The 24660-nt window shown below is 43.6% G+C and overlaps 1 protein-coding gene across 2 annotated transcripts in view; it reads left to right on the top strand.

The window, feature by feature from the left end:
- Positions 1 to 24660, top strand: part of pvrl2l (PVR cell adhesion molecule related 2 like) — a 360133-nt gene that overhangs the window by 183914 nt on the left and 151559 nt on the right. Inside the window, exon 7 of one of the 2 annotated variants that reach the window (XM_030120562.1) lies at positions 14290 to 16572. The exons of the other annotated variant lie outside the window; for it this stretch is intronic. Within the exon in view, the coding sequence (XP_029976422.1) occupies positions 14290 to 14918 (629 nt within the window). The 3' untranslated portion in view covers positions 14919 to 16572. Of the gene's footprint in view, positions 1 to 14289; positions 16573 to 24660 lie in introns of those variants that run through there. 2 annotated transcript variants of the gene reach the window in all.

The raw sequence follows: 24660 nt of genomic DNA, 5'->3' as shown, positions 1-24660 counted from the left end.
GCCGGAGTCATGTCACAGATTAGATCCATCCGTCTTCTACATTCACTTATCTCTCATTTATTCATTCATTCTTTCCAACCTGTGGCCAGTTCAGAGTCGTCAATTATGGTTGTACCCATAATTAAATGCCGAGTAATATTTTACCCAGCTTTTATCAGCTTATTCTCTTCAACTGTTTCAAGTGTGCACTGGCAATTCTATGAGTGTGTGTGCATTCAAATAATTTTCCTTTAAATGTTTATGTCAAAGACTTGAATGCACGTCGAGTGGTATTTTATTATCTTGAATGTGCTGTACAGATAAAGATTGATTCACCTGACTGATCGACCAGTCAGGCTGAAGGGGATTTCTTTAGGCCATGAAAGGAAAAATAGAACCTTGGGGGAGACACAGTGTCCATCCAAAGGGGAATTAATGGAAATGTTACTTGAGTTGAGGAAAACAATCCCTGTGGTTCAAGCAGACATTGAAGCAGATTCCCCAGAAAAGTTCAGGTTCAGGTTTACAAATGGAAATTTACTTATGAAACCGATTTTAAAGCTCGAGCCGATCAGTCACAGAAACACAAACCCAGAAAGTGGCTTGAGGTCTCACACATCTCTGGGACAAACTTGGAGTTGACCCGCTGGACCAAATGAGCCACAGCAGTTCCAGAAAGGCCCAGTCAGCCCACGAACCGGGGACATTCCCATTGTGAGGTGACAGTACAAACCGCTGCACAGCTGTGCCGCCACATTTTCTGGATTTTAAATAAAACATTCCAGGCCAAGCAAAGACTTTCCAACAAAAAGCAGCTGGTTTGTCTTTGCGTTTGTTGCATCAAAGTTTGTTGCATCAATTGCATCAAAATCTGTTAAAAAAAAAAAAAATTAAATCCCATTTTTATATTGATTGCTTTAAATGCTCAGGGAGAACATGTGAACTCCAGTCATGAAAGTCGCAGCCACACTGGATCCATTTTTTTTCCCCCTCACCACGACTCCATCAGAGCACAGCCGAAGCTGCCAGAGGTCTCAGCTCTGCCCGTCGTAATGCGCACCGCGGGCAGTTAATGTGACGCCCTCGACTCACCTGAGCGCTGAACATGCTCTCAGAATCAATATCCCGTCCTGTTGCTTCCACTTTGTTGCCTTGCAGTGTGTTTTTATGACTGCATTTTACAACTGTACAGTTAATCTGCGCTCAGTAAAACTGCTCGCTGCAGTTTATTCCCTCTGAGGCCTCACATTCCTGTGGTGTGTGTGTGTGTGTGTGTGTGTGTGTGTGTCTGTGTCTGTGTGTGTAAAAATGAGTAAAAAGAGTGAGATGGCAATCTGGTAGTGTGCTAAAACACATATAAGCTGCCAAAAGCTTGTCAAAAGTGAGCTCAGGTAATTTTTTTTTTTTTTTTTTTTTGCATTTTCGTCTCATGTGTTGTTTGGGTCCAGATTCGAACGGCGTGTGTGTGTGTGTGTGTGTGTGTGCATGCGTAACATTGAAGCTGAGGGTTGTTATTAAGGTGAATGGAGTCAGAAGTGTGTGTGCGTGTGTGTGCACCAGTCACCATGTGTTTGCATGAGCGGCTGTGCGCAGCAGCTGGATGCTAAATAAGCAGGAGCTTGAGGAGGAAAGTGGGAAGCTGCTCAGGAAGCCTCCTGAAAGTCGGAACCCGCTGCAGGGGGGCGGCTGGCGTTACGGGCCTAAATGTGTGTGCATAAGAATGAACTGCAGTGATGTGTGTGCTCAGGCATGGAGCTTCAACCTGTGAATGGGTGTTTTCTGCAAAAAAAAAAAAAAAAAAAAAAATCCAGCCCAGATGAGTTTTCAAGGTGAAAAGGGGGTAATGAGCTCGGAAGGGATGAATCCACCCATCTATTTCTGCTTGCCTTCATTCATCCATCCATCCATTCCTCCATCCACACCCACTGCCGCCCCTTCTCTCACTCTGTCTCTCGCTCCCCGCTCCTTTTTCTCATCTGTTGTGCTTTTTAGTTTTCATACCATCTGCTTCCTCTGTGTCAGAAAGCCTCCATTTAAAACCCTGAAAGTCTCAGAGGAGCGAGAACAGTGAGGCTCAATGGGGCAAGAAAAAGCCCAAAACCAGAAGCTAAGAAAGTCATTTCAACTTTTTTTTTCCCCCTCTTTCATTTTCTTTCTCCAGTTACTTTCTCATTTTCACAATTTTGCTTTTCCTTTCTCTCTGTGTTTTTGACCACCTTTTGATTATTTCCTCGCTGATGAGAGCCTGAGATGAAAAGCAGCGGCTCGAATCCTCGATGAAGACACAGAATTGGAGATGATTTAGTCGGGAGATTTCCTCGCTCGCTGCGGCGGCGTCGAGGGGTTGCGTGAGGAAAAGATTGAGAGTGACACGGAAGCGCTGGTGTTTTGATGCAGGAGGGGGCGACCGGGTAACGCTTCTGGTTGTGGGGCAAATGAAGTGTCTTTGTGAAGATCAAGGATAATCAGGGGGGTAATTGAACAGACAGTGTGGCTCCCAGTGTGTGTGTGTGTGTGCACGTATGTGTGTGTCATCAAGGGTAATTGAGCCATGTGTGTGACGTGTGATGCACTGTCGTCGTGTACGAGATGTGACAGACACACACTCAAGGCTTTCAGAGTCTGCCTGCTAATACATGCTTTTGAGGTGTGTGTGTGTGTGTTGTTCTGTCTATCTGAGCGGGAGTGAATAGAGAGAAATGAAGCGCATTAATCATTTACACAGGACGTGTGTGTGTGTGTGTGTTCCTCAGTGAGTGTCTGTGTGCGACATGAGTGTGACGGATGATGTTTGAATGCGGCGGCGTGTTTTTCTGCGGAGGTGAGAGGATGAAAGAAAACCTGCACTGTAAATGATTTTCATTGTAGAACAATAATTAGCGCACACACCGTGACATAAAAACAGACTTACAGCCTCATTAAACAAAGCTCTAATGCCACCTTATGTGATGGATTTCCCGTTGAGACAATCAGCAGCCATCTCGGGCTGTAAAGCAACATATGGAGTTCGCTGAATGTCGCTGAATGTGTGACACTCTCAGATTACTGTCACTTCTCTGCACTGATCAAAATGACTCCGTCACCAGCTGCAGTTTGTGGAATTCATCAAAGTTTAAGTTGATGCAGTTCAAGCTTCATCTACTTTTCTGTTCTCATCTTCTACCGGTCTCACTGTTCATGTCATCAGTTTATTATTTCACGATTGTAAACCCAGAATTCCACAAACCGTTTCCCATTCATTTGGATTAAAAAGTCAATTATCTTTGATGCTCTTCGCGTCGTGATTTTATAAGTTACTTGTGCTTAAATTGACTTCAAGCCTCATTAAGAAAACGTTCGAAGTCATGTGTTTCCTGTTGAGACGTCCACCAATCATCCGAGGCTGGAAAGCACATGTTCATTTGGATTTTATTCATGGCTGCATGTTTATCCCACTGAGAACTGAGAAGTCCATGACTCAACTGGCTCGACGGTCATACAGTTTAAGTTATGTTTGACGTGGAGTTTCAGTTCGAGCCATCATGCCAAACACTGTGAACAACTTATGCATCAATCAGTGTAAATAATGTCAGTCGTCCTGATTTACCCATCATGGAATTAAAGGAATGACTAAATGCTGCTTCATATTGTTCATAATCAACTGTATGAACGTATTTACGACTGCGTTGTTGGAACCATGTGCAGAAAACTCCAGTTGATAAGAGTTTTGTGACGCTTTTCATTTCATTATTTGTTTTTATGGTCAAACTGATGAAAGCCTCTGCAAACAAACCAAATTATATTCCTGAATTATGAGCTGACAGGGTCTCTTTAACAGCATTATAATGATTCATTATGCTTTATTAAACACTTTATTACGTTCACAGTTTCATATGACAACTTAAATCAAGGTTTGCAGAGTTACCGTTGGTGTTTATAAGCTCATCGTTCTTAAAGTGACAGCGGTGCTTTTTAGAGGAATGTGAAACCTTAGCTTGGACTTTGTGTTGTGAAGTAAAATGATCATCGGTGTTAAATCAGAGCATGGCTTTGTGAGCTCTAAATCAAGTGACAGCACTGTGGAAACTCATGAATATATGACCCCATACTACAGCTATTTGTTTGTTCTCAGTGAAGAGTCAGCAGTAAAAAGATTCAGCATGAAGCAAAAGAACTGAGCAGCGCGATTCACTGGTGATACGGTGATGGGAGGAAAGTTACGAGATAAAAACCTCAGATGCTTCTGGATAACATGGATGGATGGATGGATAGATGATGCAAATGATGGATGGATGGATACAGATGGCTGGATAGATGGATGGATACAGATGGATGATGGATGGATACAGATGGATGGATGGATGGATAGATGGATGGATACAGATGATGATAGATGGATGGATACAGATGGATGATGGATGGATACGGATGGATGATGCAGATGATGGATGGCTGGATACAGATGAATGATGGATGGATAGATACAGTTGGATGATGGATGGATACAGATGGATGAATGATGTAGATTAATGGATGGATGGATGGATGGACACAGATGGATGGATACAAATGGATAAGGATGGATGGATTCAGATGGATGGATGTATACAGATGGATGATGGATGGATGGATGGATGTATACAGATGGATGGATGGATGGATGGATGGATGGATACAGATGGGTAAGGATGGATGGACGGACGAATTCAGATGGATGGATGTACAGAGATGGATGATGGATGGATACTGTAGATGGATGGATGGATACAGATCGATGGATGATGCAGATGGATGGATGGATGGATGGATGGATACAAATATGTAAGGATGGATGGATGTATGCAGATGGTTGATGGATGGATGGATGGGGGATGGATACAGATGGATGGGGGGATGGATACAGATGGATGATGGATGGACGGATGGATAAAGTTTGATGGATGATGCAGATGGATGGATGGATACAAATATGTAAGGATGGATGGATAGATGGATACAAATATGTAAGGATGGATGGATGGATGGATACAAATATGTAAGGATGGATGGATGGATGTATGCAGATGGTTGATGGATGGATGGATGGGGGGATGGATACAGATGGATGGATGATGCAGATGGATGGATGGATGGATACAAATATGTAAGGATGGATGGATGGATGTATGCAGATGGTTGATGGATGGATACAGATGGTTGATGGATGGATGGATGGATGGACGGATGGATACAGGTGGATGGGGGGATGGATACAGATGGATGGGAAGTAGCCAGAGTTCCTGATATTTATGAGTTTGTTCATTTTAAAGCTTCTCGTCTCCATATCAACCTGAATTCTATGTTCAATAAACTATATTCATTTCTCCACCTTGTTCTGCATTCCAGTAAAACCATGTTTTCTTTTTTTTTTTATCACACATCAGTTTTTGACATCAACTCTGCGACTACTGACATAAAGCTTCATTAAAAAGAAAACACTTGTGCTTTTTTTTTAATGAAATCCCTGATTAGTTTGTCAGTTATCATTGTAGACCCTGAAGCCAATGATGAAGTTAAGTAAATGTCCATCTTCTGCAATGCATAAAAATACTCCCTCATATTAATATTAAATGACTATGAATAGCATAAATATATATTTCAGTATCACTACAGTAAGTTCAGTACAAGCATTCATAGTTTTCCTTCTTGTAACTTTATTGTAAATACAGTTTTCTTCCCATAATTGCATCGCGATTTCTGCTAAAACCCAAATCCTGATACATTTCAACTTTATACCAAAATATAATTTCATTTTCTTTAGGTTGGAACCATGAATATGCTGAATTTTTCATATTTCTGAGTTTGGATTGTTCTAATCTAGATTCACTTTAAAAATCAAATATAAATTTCTATTGTGCTTGTTTATATTTTCTGCAGCGTTTCTCAGTTTATTCATTTTGTTCAGATTTTTTTTTTTTTCCCCCAGTGCAGTATTATTAGCAGCAGTAAGCAAACTCACATGCTGAACATGGAGATTGGATAAATGGTTCCAGGCAAAAGACTTTCCCTCATTATGCCACATCTACCAGTGACGGGGTCTTTTCTGGGAGAAAGCCTCATTCTGTGCCTGTTGTTGAGGGTATTTTACGCTGCATTCACAATCGCAAAGTGTGGAAAATTTATTGGGTGTGAACACATTATCCACACAGTCTGCTCCATTTTGTGATTCTGTGCGTGTTTTCTGAATTTCAGAATTCACAAGGCCTTATATGCATGATTCAAAAGGAAGAGCAGTTTTTCTAGATGAGATGGAAAGTTGGGGGTTTTTGGGAGGCAAACATCAGTTGGAATAAAGGAAAAAAAAAACCTTTTTGCATGTATGTATGATCTCACCTTTCGAGCTGCAGTCACTTGGAAGTGGAGCTCAGAGTTTCCAGTAAGTTTTGGTGAATTCTCATGTCGCCCGCGCACGTTTGGTCTCGTAAAAACTGAAACCTCGTTCATTTCTGCCCACATTCAGCGGAAAGTGATCCAGGATATGTTCAGAGGTGGAAGAAGCCTGAAACCTCTTTTTTTTCTCCCCAGTGTGGTGCGAAGCATGCGTTTAAAGGGCAACGTTATTATCCTCTGCAAAGCTTTTTCAGCTGTACTATTGGTTTAAGTGAGAGAGTGGGAAGGGAAATGTGAGGCTGTGGGCTCCACAGAGAGACTTAGTCGCAGCAAATTGTCTGGTTCTTATTTTAAACTGAAGTTAATGGCTCAATCGGTTAACGGCACGATCTGTGTTCGAAGCGTAAAGACAACCTGTGGAATCAGATCGGATCCATTTCTGGGAGCCGGTGTGAGGCTGGCAGTGCTACGTCTCTGATATACGGAGTGTGTGAAGTACTTTCTGAAAGAGAAAGATAGTCTTTTGACTTCAGGTGGAGGAAAGCTGTTATTTACAAAATGAGAAATCCTCTCCTTAAAAAGTATATAACACAAGCAAATCAGTGAATAGAAGCAGGAAAACAAGGTCCCGGAGCAGCCTATGAGTTAGATAACATCAGATGAGCCGGGCGCTTGTGTTGTTTTCTGCTTAGATTAAAAAAAAAGCAGAGTTTGGATTCGGTGCTGTTTGATGAGACGGTGCTTTTCAGTCCGTGCTGATGCTAAGTGGAATATAATGTGAGAGGGAAAACTGCAGCGAGATACTAAACCGCAGAGCAGAAATGCGTGTGTCGCCATGTTTACTTGTGCAGAATTGCTCCTTTTTCAGTGGTACTTAAAAGGCTTTTATACCTGCTGGGCGAGGTTTGCATTGATTGAACGTAAACACCTTCATCAGTCGAGACACATTTCGCCGTCTTCTGATTCATGTTCCTGGGGAACGACGGAGGGCGGCTGCATTGTCATTCATGAATAAATGCTAATCAGGTTCACTCAGGTAGTGCATAAGTGGCGCCCTGTGTGAGGTGCGATCACTGTCCCCCCCCCCCAACAAAAGTCCTTCACGTGGACTTTTTCTCACCTCCTCCTTGTTTTGTACTTTTCTGCTTGGTGAAGCAGCAGCATTTAAAAACAGTGACTCTATTCCTCAGAAGGAATCCATGAAAACACACCTTGTCTAGTTGGTAGTAAAATATTTAGCTTGAGCTGGCTGTGTCAGAGGAGAGGTTGAGTCGACTGTACGTCTCTGATATCCAGGCTGCGGCGCCTCCGGCTGCCATTAACCCGCCGTGATAACATTTAGCCTCTGCCTCGCCTCCTCCACCCCCACTTACATCTGCTATGGATATGAGCCTGGGCCTCGTTCTCTGCATATACAGGAGGAGATCACAGCTGCCTCTTCTGACTGTACTCTATCTGCAGTCTATTGTTACAAACACACTCAGAGTTCAACCAGCTGCATCTGCTGCATCGCTTCTGTCTCGCATCCAAAACCAGATCGTGGTGTTTTGCATCCGTGGTGAAAGATCAAGTCCACATCGAACGAGACTCCGGTCTATCAGAATCCAGAGAGACCATCTGCTGGACAAATGGGAACTTGACAGTAACCAGTTAGCCTGATGGACGTGTCCCTGGGTGGGGGGTGAAAGCTGGAGACTGTGTATGGATCCCAACCATGATTCCCTTTCTACGCGTGTTTCTCTTATCGATGACAAGGATTTTTATTGAATTTGTTTAGAAAAATCTATGCATGCACAGGAAGTACATGCAAATTCCCGAAGGGTCTCAAATCTGAAATCAAATCGGGAGTGTTTGAAGAATGGTTGGAGCTCTTAAAATTGGGTTCCAAAGAAAAAACTTGGACAAGTGTAGCTAAAATCTACTAAAACGATGGAAACGACTCCTCCTCACTCTTTTGTAATGCCAGCTAAATCAGAGATAACACACACTCGTCTGTGGATAAGGAGGAAGTCGCAGTAACTGCGCTCAGATTCGAATCACTGCTTTTTTTTTCTTTCTAACATTCAGAAGAACTTTTTTTTTATTACAAAATATTAAAACACGCCAGCTTCACGTGGGACTGCCCCATCATCTTTCAGAACGACACACGGCTCCACGGTGCTGCTGCTCCTTTACCTTTTGGATTGTAACTTGTGTCACAGGTGAAAAATTATGCGATAAAAAATTTCCGCTACATCCAACAAAGTTTGGTCTCAAAAATCTGAAAGGGTCATTTAATATTGATGCTGGTCACGGGGCATTTCTGCACCCTGTGTGGAAGAGAGATACGTGTATTTGCTGAATTTGCGTGCAAAGCGACTCCTCTCTGTTCTTCAGTATTCATGATCACGGTCTTCAAAGTTTCGGAAGGTCAGAAAACTGGATGCCCTCTTTACCTGAAGTCAAACCTCCAAACAAGCTAAATTAATGAGTGTGAATGCAGCGAGATTCAGTTTTGAGAAGCAGCATGGTATTCCTGCCTCATGCTGTGCCCTCATAAAGCAAAGCGCCTCTGACGCTTTGACTCTGTTTACTCTCTTGAATGCATTTCCATCATTTGAGCCTCGGGATCTCGTCTGGTTTGAATGAGGTTTGTGCACATTGTATTCCAGGTTGAAGGTTCAGGCACAGTTTTAATAGTTTGCATCGTCTGTATTGAAGCAGAAAGCTTCCCTGCAGCTTCACAGTGGTGTTGCCCTTTGTCTGAACATTGCATTTACTGGCAGCAATTACCTGCATTTTGTACATAACCGACTTGTTAGAAACTGATATGATTTTATGTGTGAGTTCCTTAAATGTTCTCAGAACATGTTACTCAAAGCAACTCCAATCAGCGTCGAATGATTTTTTTTTTTTTTTTTTTCTCCAAACAGAATTTTGAACAATCCATATTAATAAGTAAATTATTATGGCAGCTTTTCAAACACTTTGTGAGCCCGGTAAAAGCGATTCAGAGGCAGTCTGTGGAAGCTCTGTTGAATAAAACAAACAATAACAAACTCCTGTTTCAGATGTTCAAATTCAATTAAATGAACAAAGGCACATTTTTAAAAACACAAAAAGGCAGCGATTCCATCAAAACGGGTGGTTTTCGACCAGAAATGGATCCATTATTGTGTGTTTGGTGTGTATTCATGGGTACAACAGCTTCATTTAATGAGAATTTGTCTGCGCCGTGGAGCTTTTACAGTAACAGGCCTGACTTATTGTATTAGTCTGTTATTTGTGTTTTCAGGTATAATTTCATTTTTGAGAAAGAAATAAGAAACTGGGAGAGCGAGGGAAATTCACAACAGATTATTTTTGATTGCATTACTTTCATACCCCTTAAACTGCTTTCCATCCCTCTCCCTCTACAAACTCCTTTCCACCTTCCCACATCCCAAATCTTCTCATTTAGATTATCCCCACCGCAGTGAGTGTAGAAAAGCATGGTTTTCATGGTCTCTCGCTCTCTCTCTTTTTCTCCCCCCCTCCCTTAATCTCTTCCACGTACATGACACTAATACAGAGACTGATATAAGCCCCCTGCCTCTCTGTGTGACATTTATCACTGTGCTTCTTAATGCAGGCAGCCTGCCTCTGTTGATGAGAAATAAGTATGACAAGCATGGCCTATTTTCTTGCAAACGATAGTCTACGCTTTCTTTCTTTCTTTTTTTTTTTCTTTAACTTTTTTTATGGGTTAAATATGGTCTCAGGAGTGTTTGCTAAAGCTTTCCTTAAGGTGGTTGACAAGTATTTTACACAGGCGTTGATGGTGTATCGGCATCTGGCACAGTTCAGAGCTGATCTGGGATCCATTAGTGTTTAGATTGAAATATAATGATGGCAACTGCAGAAACCTTGGATCAGATAAAAACACACACACTATAAGTGCACTTTACTTCTTTTTTTTTTTCCAACTCATTTTACATCCTGGTGTGTTTGGATAAACTTTGTACCTGCGGACCAGAACTGTTCATCAAACTTATGAGACTTTTACTGCTGATGATGAACAGACTGTAACTTTAGAGTGAAGCTGACAGACTTCAAACTGAGCAATTAATACATTAAAGATAAAGTTTTTGAAATCTTTTCATGTTTTTTTTGAATGACTTGTTCTTAATATCCAATTGTGATGGAGATGCATGGCGTCGCAGTCAGCACGGCTTCCTCCAGACGTCTTCTGCCAGCAGGATCAATGAAGCGAAAGCAAATTGATCGACGTGTTTATTCTATACATCAAGCAAGTTATGGTCCAACAGAGAACTGTTTGTCAGTGATCAATGATTAACCCCACTGATTTTCACTCTTAGATGGTTGCATGGCAACCTCACAGCCTGCACAACACTTCAGTGTGTGTGTGTGTGTGTCTGTGCCTGTGTGTGTGTGATATAAGCATGCTCATTTTTGATCCCTTTGTCTGATGGTCGACCATCTGTAAGCCTTCCAGCAGTGGGTTCAGCCTACTTTTAACTCAGCCAATGACAAACTCCGCTTCAGGTTCATAATTAATTTTGCATGATTGTGTTACAGCTCCCCAAGAATTGGGACTGTGTTGTTTCATTGTGTGACTAATCAAGTCATGTCAGAGCAAGTCTCCAGTAATTGCCTTAAATCGAATGCAGATCGGTGTGTTTTCATCATAACAGAAGTCATGTTGTATGAGCGACTGTTTGGTACAGTGTGACGGGTTTGGTCACACTTCTCTTCAAAGTGTCTTTGAGCAAAACGCTGCACTCATGGTGTGTGTGTGTGACCACCTTGCATTGCTTTGGTGTGTGAGTCTGTGCATAAATTGATGTATTATGTAAAGCTGTTGATGCTGCTCAAACAGTGTGTGCTTTTTAATTAAAGTACATTTATGATTTACCACATACAACCTGACACTTTGATAAGGCACTGAAACCTGTTTATCCCAAAAGATGAGACCATGTTCCTCCTGGAGATGCTTGTGATCTGTTGCTAAAATGCTCTAGAGATTTTAGTCAGTTTACCCAATTATTGTTTTAGATCGTTTAACATGTTATGAAGTGGAGCAATGCACAGCAGCAAACACACCAAACTGTAACATTTGGATATTAACCTGCACAGAAGTTAAGCTACTGCTGGCAGTGCTAGCCACATTAAGCTAGCCACATTCAGGCTAAAGTGGCTGAACGCTGTTTACACAGAAACACTGAGACCGTGATGAATTTGAGAAGATAAAGCAGCGCCTCACAATATCTGCTTCCAGCTTACTAAATCCAAACATTAAGTAAATAAATATATTAAGTCTGGATACATGGTGTTATTTTATTTATTTATTTATTTATTTATTATTTTTTTATTTTTGCTTTTTTTGCCTTTTAGTTTGGTTCAGTTTTAGAAATGTGTTGCCAGGAATATTTCTGATTTACATAATTCTTGGTTCGGTGCATAGTTTATTGAAAGGTTTACCTGCATCAGACTTGAAAAAACCTGGAGGACAGACCACAAACGATGCAGTTTCCACCTTACATCACTCCTTAAACCCATCTGCATTTATTGTCACATTCATTTCATCTCTCATTTGACTGTAGACTCTGTAGGGAGACTGAGACGGTTCAGTTTGGAGGAACGGTTAACTTGTGATTGAGTCAAAAAAACAAGTGTTTCCAGTCAAATCTGCAGCCACACAGTTCCGGTGATTTAATAACAGCCACCAGTTTTAGCAGCGCTCATCAATTTGAATCATTCACACAAAGAGGAGAAGACAGCTGACGCACACTTTTTACACACAGGCAACAAAGTCAAGCCACATCCTGCCTTTTCAAATATTGGCAACTTCCATTAGTTTTAGAATTTTACAAAAATTTGGAAGAGAAATCGTGCTGCTTCTGCCCGTGAATTTAAATTTGCTTAAAAAAAAAAGAATACTCCAGCCCTAATGGGTCTTGGTAGGAGCTTTGTTCTTTATAGCAGATACAGAATAATAGATTTTTAAGAACTTGATGAAGAGAAGGACGGCATCCTCCGAAGACTCTCTACAAAAGACCATTATTGAGCTGTCTCTTACTCAGGCACTAGATAAATGGTATTAAGTGTTAAAATATAAATGACACAATAAATATAAATAACATTTTGGCCCACATGCTGTCTTTCTATGCCAATCTGTAAGTTTGTAAAGTGAGAGAAAAGTAGGACAGGGAAAGTTGGATTCATCTTCCTTAATGCCTTCTGTCACTTCAATTGGATACTACCAGACACTGTCCCCTAATTTAGACATCATATCCTGTCCCAGGAGCCGCGCTTCCTTCCAGCAGCCCGTCTGTCTCACCCTGGCATCGCCCGGCTCCATCCCCACATGAGCCCAGAGCATGAGTGTTTGAAATGGAGCTGAGACCTCCTCCTTTTAACTCCCCGCTCTCCTCTCGCTGTCTAAAACCCTCTTGTTCTCTCTTCTTGCTGAAAAAAAAAAAAACCTCTCCACTTTTATGTGCTTTCATTTTTTTTCCCTGTATCCTCAGAATGAGCAATTTGTATGAATCACAGACTCTCAGTCCAGGCTCACGTATAGTCGAACCCCCCCACTGGTTAGTTAGCCTGGCATGTGTCCGCCAGCTTCATACAGATCATTATTCAATGTCCAATGTAATTTTGCTGAAATTAAAGAGGAAAAAGAGAAAAGCGTGATTCCCTCTCCGGCGCAGGACTGGCATGTAACCCTACACAATGCTCATTTGAGCCGGCCTCAGATTGTTTGATTGGCATTCACTGCTGCGTTTGCCAGGAGTGCTGGCAGAACCTCGCTGTTATTTGCATAACGCAGGAAGGGTTTCAGATTTTCCCTGCTGTTCTGAGTCCCACTGCCCTTCCTGCACCCCAAAGAGAAATCAGCATGTAATTCGCGCAAAACAAACTTCAGCCGGCCTTGTGCAGTTCTGCACGATAAGCTCGATGTCTGTCTTCGCCTGGTTTGAGACTTTCTTTTCCCCTCTTTTCAGCCCAGCGTGAATCCTCTTGTACAAATCCTACACTACCTGAGCCAGACCTTTTCTCTCTTTCATATTCCTGCAGAGAATCCTCTTAAAAATGTCCTGGCATGAGCTTGCTCCGCAGTGTGAACCTTTTACCTCGGTGCGCTGCTGATCGGTGAGATCTGGACGCAGTCCGAGGCTGACAGCAGGCGATCGCACTGCCCAGTGGTTCGGACTAGCCGACTGATAACAGAGGCAGGACGTGAGCAGAGGATGGGACAATGAGGAGGAGGACAGCGGCCATGATTAGGATGATGGGGGGGGAAAAGCAGAGGGTGAATTTGGAGGAGGTTGAGGAATGTGGAACATTGTGGCTCGGTTCAGTGATCTGCTCGCTCCGCCCTCTTCCAGTAACCTTTCTTCCTGTGTGTCTGTCTCTGTCTGTGTGGCTCTGCTGGGCCGAACCTCTAACCCCTGGCAAAGACCACCCGAGGCACTAAACAAACTAATTTTTGCTGATGCTTTTAAGCCATCTCTCATTTTTGTTTCAATCTTCAACTGAAACAAGAGTGGAGGGGCAAACCTGGCTCACACCAACATGAATAGGAGGAAGGACCGTTGCAGTGGTACGAGGCTTTTCCCCCGCTGGGAAAAGGGGGGAAAGGCCACAGAAAGTCAAGTGCCAGCAGATGGACAGACATGTATTGTCGAGCGACATGTCTGCAGAATGCGGTGCGACTGGCGGCTGGAAAGGAGTGAATGAGTCCCATTCAGCCTGATCCCAGCAGCGGCTGACTGACTGCACCCTCAGCGAGGGATTACACTGAGAAGGACATTACTGCACACTTGTAAGAGGATAGAGACACCACTGCTATCACCACAGCACATTTACAGTAGAGGAAGAAGTGTGAATACGTCCTCCAAAACAGCCATCAATTCCTTCCTTTCTTCTCTTCCACCCATGTTTCCACCCCTCCTTACAACCCCTCCATCCCCTCTGCAGAAGCGCTGGAGGATCCGTCCAGTGCGGGCACGGTGGCGGGCGTGGTCATCGGCTCCCTCCTGGCTCTGCTACTGGTCGTGGCGCTCATTGCGGTTCTCCTGACCCGCAGCCGCCGGCAGCAGCGGCGCGGGTACCCCAGCAGCGGGGACTCCATAGCGACGGGCAGCGGCGGCAGCAATGGCGGCGACTACGGCAACAAAGCCCGCCTGCTCTTCAGCAGCTCGGCAAACAACGGCAGCAAGAACGGCGGCACCGGCGCCAATAACAATGGGCCCATCTACACGTACCGGGAGGGCTGCGACGCCACCGGAACCCTCACGGAGAAGGCCAACGACTACCACCACCATCACCTTCATCACGCCTCCACCGGAAACCCCCCGACCGCCCACGACATCCTGCTGAGCGGAGAGATAGACGACGCCGACAGGAGGAAGTTTGAGATGGACGACAGCATGGAGGACGACGACGAGCGGTACGACAGGTTCGGAGGCGTCGGGGGAGGCGGGAACATGCTCCCGCCGGCCTATCACGTCCACAGAGGCCACGGCGGTGAAGAGATGTACCTCGACGACGACATGGAGTCTCAGAGAGACGGCTCGGTCATTTCCCGGACTGCCATTTACGTCTAAACCTCGCTGGAGAAGAACGAAAAGGCGAGAGCTGAAAGCAGAAGAGGAGACTTGGTGGAAGGAGTGGGCGTCCAAACAAATCATCACCTCCATCAGCCAAACACCTTCCAGCTTAATGTACAACCTGTTCAAAGCGCCGCCATCAGTTATCCTCTCTGCTTGACAATGAGTGTATAGTTTTATAACAAGAGGATTTAAATGAAGGTGTAAAGGAAACAGACTGTCAACGTGAAGAATGAAACCTGCGGTGGCGAGGGTGCGCTGTGGCTGAATACGTGACTGTAACTGTACCGAGGAGGCAGATTTCCTTCAGCGTCACTCAAGTATCACAAAATGGAAATTAAGGAGAAAAAAAAAAAAAAAAAGAGCCGACAGTGAAGAGAAACTCTGACGTGATGCCGCTTATTGCTACGTTCTTGTTTCTGAAGCTTTGCAAGTGTGTAATTATGTGCCGAGTGACTAAATTGTTTGTATTTTCTACGTGACCAGAAAATGAAATCTCTGCAAAACCGGGAGCATCGTAATCACTTCTTCAAAGTCGCCGCCGCTCAAACGATGCCTTTCCGCTTAAAGAAAAGAACATCTGCATTAACCTGTTGAACTCTGTGTAAAGCTGTAGCCGGGACTGGATGTTGCCGACGTGCTGCAGACTTCACTGAACTGTTTGAAAACTTCAAGCGCCCCGACTCGCCGCCCATGCGGCGGCGGCGGCGGCGGTGGCGCTGTGAATCGCTGGTGCGGCTTCCCGCCGCATCCTGAGACGCCACCTGGGTGCCGCTGCAGCGAGAGCCACTTATCTCAGTAACATAACAGACTGAACAGTGCGTGCTAATGTGTGGCTGGCTGTGGTGTTAATGATGTGCATCATCTATATATCGGGCGCTGTCTCACTATAGCACAGTTGTTGTTGTTGTTGTTGTTATTGTAGATGTTGTTCCTGTTGTTGTTGGTGTTACTGTTGTGTAATGGTGTTGATCTTGCTGAGGGAGAGACACACCGGGAGCCTTGGGGGTTTCACACAGTCCCACATTGGGTCGGTAATGACTCATTTAATGGATTTAAAAAAAAAAAAACAAAAACAATGTGCTTTTCTTTGTTTCCAACTCTGCTTTCCCTTCGACATCACTTCTCACTTTCTTTTTTCTTTACTTCCTCTTTTTTACATCTCCATGCCATTTGATTCTTTTCTACATGAATGGTGAGCGATTTGTATGTGTTCCCGCCGCTCTGTCCCACACACATTACATCTCCCTCTCGTTCGGCGCTTTCTTTATTTACATAATGGCCGGCTTAGATGAGTGCTGCAGTGACTGTGTGCAGGGGGAACAGGATAACTCGTATTTATATTCCTATCTGGGTCGCATTCAATGAGGCAAAATATTCACCGGCTTTGTTGGAGGCTGCTGTATTTCATGTATTTCCATGTCCTGCAGAATGTTCTTAGGCTACCTACCAGGATTATTTCATGCTCTGCATTGTGATTGGACAGAAAGACACGATTCAAGGAGATCATGTGAAGTCTTTCTAAATAAACCCACAAGCAAGCCTTTGTTTTTTTCTGCACGGCAGAAGTGACGTTCTGTTCAGATGAGTGGCTTTATTTCACTTCAATGTGAGATGTGATTGAACTGAAAAATATGGTACTTTTTTTTTTAATTTTCTTTTTTTTTTATTGTGTGCTTAATTGAATTCTTTGAATGGATTTGTTGTTGAGATGGAGAATTCTTGTTTTTGAAACACTTTTGCCTTATGAACTCCAAGGCTTTTACGTCTCATGCTTTTCTTTTAAAGCATTGTGTTTTATGGATTGACTCGATCCTCCTTCTCATGCTGGTGACGTCAAAGCAGCAGGATGATTCAGACTGGGCAGGAAGGAGCATATATGGGGTTAAATCATAATAAACACACACTCACACACACACACACACGGAGAACATCCTCTGCTTTTCAGGCTCGCCATGTCACATCACAACCACCCACTTATTTACTGTCGACACGCTGTGTTTGATTGTGTGGCGCAGCCGAGGGTTCGGTGAGTAAACAGAAATAAAGTGGTGTAGTATTACCCGTCAATTACATTGCAGATTTCTGTGGCGCTGTAAATGTCAACATAAGAAGTACTTGTGAGAGCGGATCTAAAAAGGGAATCTTTAAGAAGATCTTACATTTATTCATGTCTCTGTGCTCTGTAGAATATGTTGTTGTAATAATGAAGATCTCGTTGCCCTTCATGAATGAGAGCTGACAGAGCTGCCTCAACACAGACTGCGCTATAAATCGAAGCATCTGAAATTCAGAACCTTCTGGAAATTGTCATATGTTATTATTTTTTGGCGTTAAGGAAGACGGTTTGAGCTCCTCTTCCCTCCCCGAAGCCCTGAACAGGTCCTTTGTTGTTGATTGTTGTTGAACATTATACACTGTGCAGTCTGTTGTTCTGTAAATGAGGCGGTTATATCTGCCGTGTTACAAAAGCATTCCAGTGGAGACGTCGCATAAAGCCTGTAGATGTGTTTGGACGAATTGCCAACTCGTTTTCAAAGTAACTGAGAAAACCAGGCCGACTGTAGCTTTGGTTGTTGCACACGTCGCGCCTACAGTAGGATTCATTGTGTCCCTGCAAAGCAGTGTGGATTCAGGTGTTTCAGTGTGTGGGTGCATGCATGCTCCAAGGTTCAGACATCGATGAATCCGATCAACAACTTAAAGGTACTTTTTAATTGTTTATGATGAATTTGAAGCCCTTTCTAAGTGCTAATTGCCTCCCTTTTCTTTGGTGAACAATATGTGAAGAACTGTCAGCGGCCCCGGTTTCTTCCCCTTCCAGCTCGTTCAGCCTGCGTCCGGTCAGTGTTATCAGCACATCTCTCCTCTGGGGGGGGGGGGCTCCGCACATCATTTTAAGCTCTCGTCTGTGATCACAGCTAATTAGTGGCAGGATCTTGTAGCATGGATGCACCCCTCAGTGGCAAAACTCATCAGTCAGAACTTTTGTTTTTGCACAATCTCATTTTCAATAAAAGCAAAACCATTCTGAGAAAACTCTCTGTGGATGAAATGGTAATTAATACAGCGAGCTGTGATATCGGTCTATAAATACCAGACTCCCGCACCTCTTTTATTCCCCTCCAGCAGGTTTCACTGCACAGTGCAGGACAGAGCACCTGCACCGGGATCCTCAGCCTCTTCAGCAGCCGTTCACACGTCTGCTAACTGACGGAAAAGTACACTTCACCTTTTTCAAGAAAAGAAGTTGAAATCCGAGAAGATTTTACTCATAAATGGTTAATCTTTTCAATGATTTTGGTCATTTTCATACTTTTCAGACAGTTTTTCTAAAACTAAAAGTGGCAAATAAAAAGTGTTGATTTAAGCTTAAGTCAGGATATGTGTGAACAACTCCCTAAGGTTAAAATTCCCGAATATCTCGTTGTCAATTAAAGGAAGAATGGCAGACTCACATCCTCGGAAAAGTACACAGATAGTTCAAACAAGACACGGACTAATACACTTCTTTGAAATAAACTTGAATTTATTATCAGGACATTCAAACTGAACCCAGACTCTTCAAACTGATCTCACATTATTCAAAACGAAGATGAATTCTTTGATCAAGCACCACAAAAAAAAAATCTTTTCTCTCAAATTTAAGTAGAAATACGTACAGTAGTAACAGAAAAGGTTCTTTAACAGGGTGAAACAGCCCAATAAACTGTTAAATAACACCGTCGCATTTATTTAAACACACTAATAATCTGAGCTGTGTCTCGATATGGCTCTCAATGCTTTTATCAGAAACTCACTTTATCATCGTGAGGAGGTGCAAAGTATTTTTTGTCCAGCTTTCAGCTTTAGACGGCAGAAACGAAGAGGCGAAGTGAAGCCAGATGATCTTCATTCAAGCAGCTTTTCCAGCTGACTCTGAATCTCTGACTTTCGTGAAGGTGAAGCTGAATTTAGTTTGCGAAGCGATTGTAATCCAACAGTGTGTGTTTAACCAGCGAAAATCAAATGAAGGTGGATCCTTTTCTGTTGTCTTTCTCAGTATTTCTCAGTGTGAATCAACGGCAGAAAAGGCCTGTAATGGAACGAGGACACTTGTCCTCTGCGGGACAAACACAAGGCCTGCAGTAAACCTGTCGCCCCCCCCAGTGGCTTCAGATCCGTTCACCTTGGTTTGAATTGCTCACATTAACCAGAGACGCCAAGCTGATTCTGTTCTTGTTGACGTTTGTTTTTGCAAACGTGTCCATTTCTATTTCAAAAAACTACATTTTGCTCAATATATTATAAATTCAAGAAGGTAATTTTGTGTGTGTGTGTGTGTGTGTGTGTGGGGGGGGGGGGGGGGGGGGGGTTGGATGGGTTGTATTGACACAATCCTCCCTTTTCAAAGAAAAATATCAATCAAACCTTCTATATTATGCTGACAAAACAAGAAGCAGAAGCAAGAAAGAGGGATTATTGTGAATATTAATGTTTAAAGAGAACTGGAAAAAACAGTTGAAATGGAAAAAAAACAAGGTGAAACTCATTAAACATCTGATAAAATGCTTCTTTTTGATCACATCCACTGTGAGGATTGCTCATTAATTTAACAAAGGAAAGTAAAACTAATATTAAAAAAAACAATTAATGGAAAGTACTTCATAAAGAAAGGAAATAAAACAAGAATTGATCTTAGATTTTTAGTTTTACATTGAATCTTTTGTGCTTCATTGAATGTAATCATATGTAAACAATGAGACAAGAACAAACATGAAGCCTGATGAACCTGAAAATCAGCATAAGTTTGGCAGAGAACTTTTAATCAGCAGTTTTCATCTTTTCAATAATATCAGAGGACACATTTCTTTTTTTTTAATGAAATGTTAATGAATTTTAATGAAGTCCCAACGAAGTATGACTTGTTGTTTCTGAGCGGACGGCGAGTCGGTGCGGCGTTCCCAGCAGCCCGTTGGGTGAGTTGAAAATGGGGCCATGTTAGTTACAGGCGTCCTCCTCTGATCTTTAGCTCGCCGGCGCCGGCGCCGCTTCGCACGAACGCAACCCCGTAACGCCGTAACGCCTCGTCCCTGCTGCTGGGAGCGTGGCGGCCATGCTAAGCAGGGGACGCTGTAGCAGGTCACTGGGCTCCGCCGGTGGGGGGGTGGGGGTGGGGGTTCACCGCTCCGTCTGGGGAATACCAAACAGGCCGGGACGGAGCGAGAGAGGGAGGGAGGGAGGGAGGGAGGGAGGCAGACTTTCTCCTCTCAGATCAGAGGAAGTGAGAGTGGAAAACGAAGAGAGGCAGAACAGAAAGCGAGACCTCGGCCCCTGCAGAGAGGATGAGAAGACATCACCGGGTTCTTTTTGAGAACCACCTGAGACCGAGGAACGTTTGAAACACTGTCAATTATTCAGCACGGCTCCCGGAGTCAGAGATGGGCACATTTGTTCCGAGCGGAGACCAATCGGTTGGCTGCAACAGCAAAGATGACAGGAAGTGTGAAAAAGGAAGGGAAGATTGGCAAAATGGGATTTTTTTTTTTTTTGCAGCCCCGACCATGAGAGCCGGAGGTGGGCTTGGAAAAGCTCACAGGAGCGCGTCTGAGTGCGTCGCCTCCCTCCGCTTGGCGATTGGCCGCCTCCGCCCAACAACAACTGACAGTCGCTTTCAACTCCACCAATTAGTGGGAAAAAAGCGGGTCCTGTTTAGATTTCCTGGGCACTGCGTATCCGCGACAGATCTGTTTAATTGTAAAGAAATGTTCAGCCGCACTCCAGAGACCTCTGAGCAGGGGCGGAATCGTATATATCCTCCTTCTCCCTTCTCTCTTTGCTTCAGCTTTAGCGCCCAGTACAAGCTGTTCCCTGCATGTTTAATTCAGCAGGAGGCATAAAAGTGTTCCGCATTATCTCCCTGCTTTGCTCCGAAGGAGAAGGAAGACGGAGAAAGGGAAGGATGGAGAACGCAGGAAGAAGAGGCCTATTAGTTATTGAGCTTGGCTTTTGTTGTTAATCCAGTTAAAGCCGAGCCTCTGCCAGGCCAGCTGAGACTCCAGCAGATGTGGAAGAAGTTTCTTCTCTTCAACACTGTTTAGAAGAGCCCTCATTGTGCTCTGCAGCCAATTTATTTAACGCAGCGCTTGTCCCGGTTTCGCTGCTCCCACCGTGCTGCTCTTGCACTGTTCTGAGCTAAACTTAGGGCTGTAATTCATCACGGTGTTTATTTTCTCCTTTTGTGCAGGTTATTTCAGGTTTTCCATATATATATATATATATATATAGAGAGAGAGAGAGAGGCATATAAAAGGACATTCATTTGTAAACGATGCCTGCTGGCTTCAGCGTTTGAACACGTCAGGATTTTATTTATTCCACATTTCTTTGTTAAACTGCTGTGTTGCAATGTTTCTCTTGTTTTCTCTCAAATTTTTTTCAAACCAAATAAAAGGGATCCAAACAGTTTTATCTGCAGACGCAAGAGAATCGTCTCAGATTGGTATTTAAGTTGTCAGCTGGTTTTGGGATTTTTTTTTTAGATTGCATATGAAACAGTTTTTTACATCTTGATGCGGTTGCTTTGCGCTCTTCTCATCCTGGGGCCATTTTTTTTTTTGGCTGGTTTTCAACTGGTTAAACTTTTATGTGTTTGAAGATGTGTCATTCAGGTTAGGTGGCTTTAGAAATGGTTAAAGGTGCATTTCTGTGGCTGTTTGATTTGGTTTTGGAAAGTTTAGATCAGGAGCATCAAACTCATTTCACGCCAGTTTCCACTAACAACACAGTTTGATCTCAACTGAGCGAAACCAGCAGGTAATAGCTGGATAATCTCTGAACAACTACAACTGTAAATTTATCTTAATATCAATGCAACAAAGTATTAATACATTATTAAGTTCATATTTATTCTTATGCAAAACATAACAAACCTGAAATGTGAATGAAAGAACTGAAAGTTTAGCAATATTGCGTCTCAGTTCACACTGTGTTTTACTGATATGTTCAATGATCACATTTTTATGACACTATTGACATCTTCAAAGGCAGAAAGCATTTGGTCACATGTGGCTGGAACTGAAATATATAACTATATAATTATATTGGAAAATATTGATCTCCTTATATAGCTCGTAAATTGGTCAGAATAACCAGAATTTATCTTTAAAGTGGACACATTTCTTCTGTGTAATCCAAATAACCTGAACTGACTCGCCATATAAACACTAATACAGACTAAAGTGCGCCGCTGGTCGTCAAATGAATATATTGCGGTTAATGTCATCTCACAGCTGGTAAACTTCATCTTCTGACCCTTTAGTGGTCCACTGGCCAAACGTTTGAGAGCCGCTGCTTCAGATAAACTGATGTTTCGAACAGTTAGATTTCAACCGAAACGCTGATTCTCAACAAGTCTGATTAATTGACTGTTTTGTTTTTTTCTGTTTTTGCTGCTTTTGTATCAGTTTTAGAGGAAAAACTTCACCCGTTCTATAAAGTATTTCTCTCTCTTGATGGTTAGTGGTGATTTATGAATCGCACCGTTGCCTTTCCATGTGGAGTTTGCATGTTCTCCGTCCCAGCTGAGTGTCGGCTGCAGCTCCTCCCGTCCTTCACCTGGATAAAGCGGGAATCAGGGATGAGCGGATAGAGCCGGTTCAGTTTCATCTTTTCTCTGGTTAGCTGAACATCTCTCCGGCTGCTCCTGCTCCTCCTGCGATGTACTTACAGCTGTAAATGTTATCTTTGGAGGGAGAAGAGCAGTAAGAGTTCCGGTGCGGCTCTTCAGCGGTGAGACTGACGGAGGAGCAGAGCCCAGCCGACTGACGGGCTTCATGTATTTTTCTCCACTCTGTCTGCCGTCTAATAAGACTGAGAGGAACAGAGCGGGATTCACCGGGTTTCATTAAAAGAAATGTCAGGATGAATATTTAACTGTCAGGGAAACTTGACGACTGACGGTGGTTTTATATTTTCGTCTCTCCTCTGCTGGAGCTGCTCTGTAGTCTCTCCTCCCGTCCGGCTTCAGAGTCGTCTCCTAGTTTATTTCTAACCGAAAGATGAATTTAAATATGCTTAACATTCCTGGAGCGCTTCTTTAATGAACTGGATCCAGACGAGGCCCCTTTCCTTTGATTATTTTTTTTTTTTTGGTTTCTGAAGCTTGAAGTGCAGAATGCCAAACACGTGGCTGAAGACGGAGAAGGCAGTCGGCTAACAATCGAAGTTCACATCTGATGCTGACCTCAGGTTTCATGTTCCGACCAGCCGGGGTTGTTTTGCCGTGTGCTTTTTTTTTTTTCCCAATTAGGACACTTTTAATTGTGCACTGGGTTTCATTCTCCTCACCCCGAATGACCCCAAATCTCTCAAAAGCAGCGCCGCTCCTGCCTGGTGGTGAACCGGCCTGCGATGGGAGGCAGCGCTGTGAGCTCCCAGAAAGCTTTGCACCGCCTCCGTCATGCCGGTGTGTGTGTGTGTGTGTGGGCAGCGCTCCCCCGGGGGACGGCCGTCCACACAGCGCGCCGGTTTGAGGCGGACTGCGAGCGTTGTGGTTGCAGCAGCAGGAGAACCATTTGTAAGCTCGGCCGACGGTCCCTGCGCTCACGTTACTGTCGGCTCTCAGAAAGGCAGCGGGGCGGAGAAGAGTCGGCGCTGCGCTCACTCCCACTCCTCACCTGGGGATGCAGCCCCGTCAGGAATCTCGAACACGACACTGGACTCACTTTTTTTCCTAATTATGAATTCATTGTTAGATATGATCACATCAGGTGGAATTCAGATGTTAAATGTAGCCTTGAAGGATCGTGAAGCGCCTCAAAGCTCTTATTGGGGTTTATATTCCCACCAGCTGCTGGAGCATCGTGTTGCCATGACGACCGAGCGTGACGACATGTTTATGTCTCCTTCACTAATTCATTAAAGCACATTTCTGTTTTCTGCAGCACGGCCTCCCATTTTATTAAGTGCATAATGCGCGCTGATGTATTTTCCAGCATGAATGTCAGAAGCTTTTACAGCAGCGCTGCTGAACCGAACAAATGAAGCCCGATTCGGCGAGTCGTCGTCCAAATGCAGCACAGACGTCGCTCCTCTCAAGGGTTGCTAAAGATTTTCCAACAAAACGTCAGTGAGGACTTGGACCTTCGTTTGAAAACAAATCACATCTTCCGTCATTATTTCTGTGAAAACCAGCACGACATAACCCACAAAGCGAACCAATATGTAATTGGTCTGGTGGTTTAGAGGGCCGGATTAGAGCCTCTTGTTTGCCAGTTTTGGCCCCCAGGCCTTATGTTTGACACCCCTGTTACTGTGAAACAATCAAAACCCAAAGAAAGTGACAGATTAAAGTGAGACTGGATGCCAAATCTGTCACAGAATCATTGTTTAAATGGAGTAGTATTCAGCATGAAGTCCATCCATGTTATTTATTACTTGCTTTAAATGAATAATGGCATTTTTATCTCAAAACTATGACAGAGGTGGGAATGTGATCTGTGTTGTTAAAGAGACGTCACTACCAGCAATCAGCTTCAGTTCAGATTCCTTCAGGGAGGCAGTGGAAGCTCATGGAAACAGAACTACTTTATAAACACGGTAACTTTACTCTGCGGTGTCCAGACTGCAGCCTGAGCTTCTTCCTTTAATTAGAATAAAGCTCATATGAAACCTGCCTTGACGGCATTGTCTGGAACAAACACCAGCGTCTCCAGAGGATTTCAGACTTCGCCGTTTCGTGGTTTTCCTAAACGGACTT

The sequence above is a fragment of the Salarias fasciatus genome, chromosome 22 (genome assembly GCF_902148845.1).
Source record: "Salarias fasciatus chromosome 22, fSalaFa1.1, whole genome shotgun sequence".
Classification (NCBI taxonomy): domain Eukaryota; kingdom Metazoa; phylum Chordata; class Actinopteri; order Blenniiformes; family Blenniidae; genus Salarias; species Salarias fasciatus.
The sequence above is the reverse complement of the archived record's forward strand: the minus strand, read 5'-3'. Positions and strand labels throughout refer to the sequence as shown.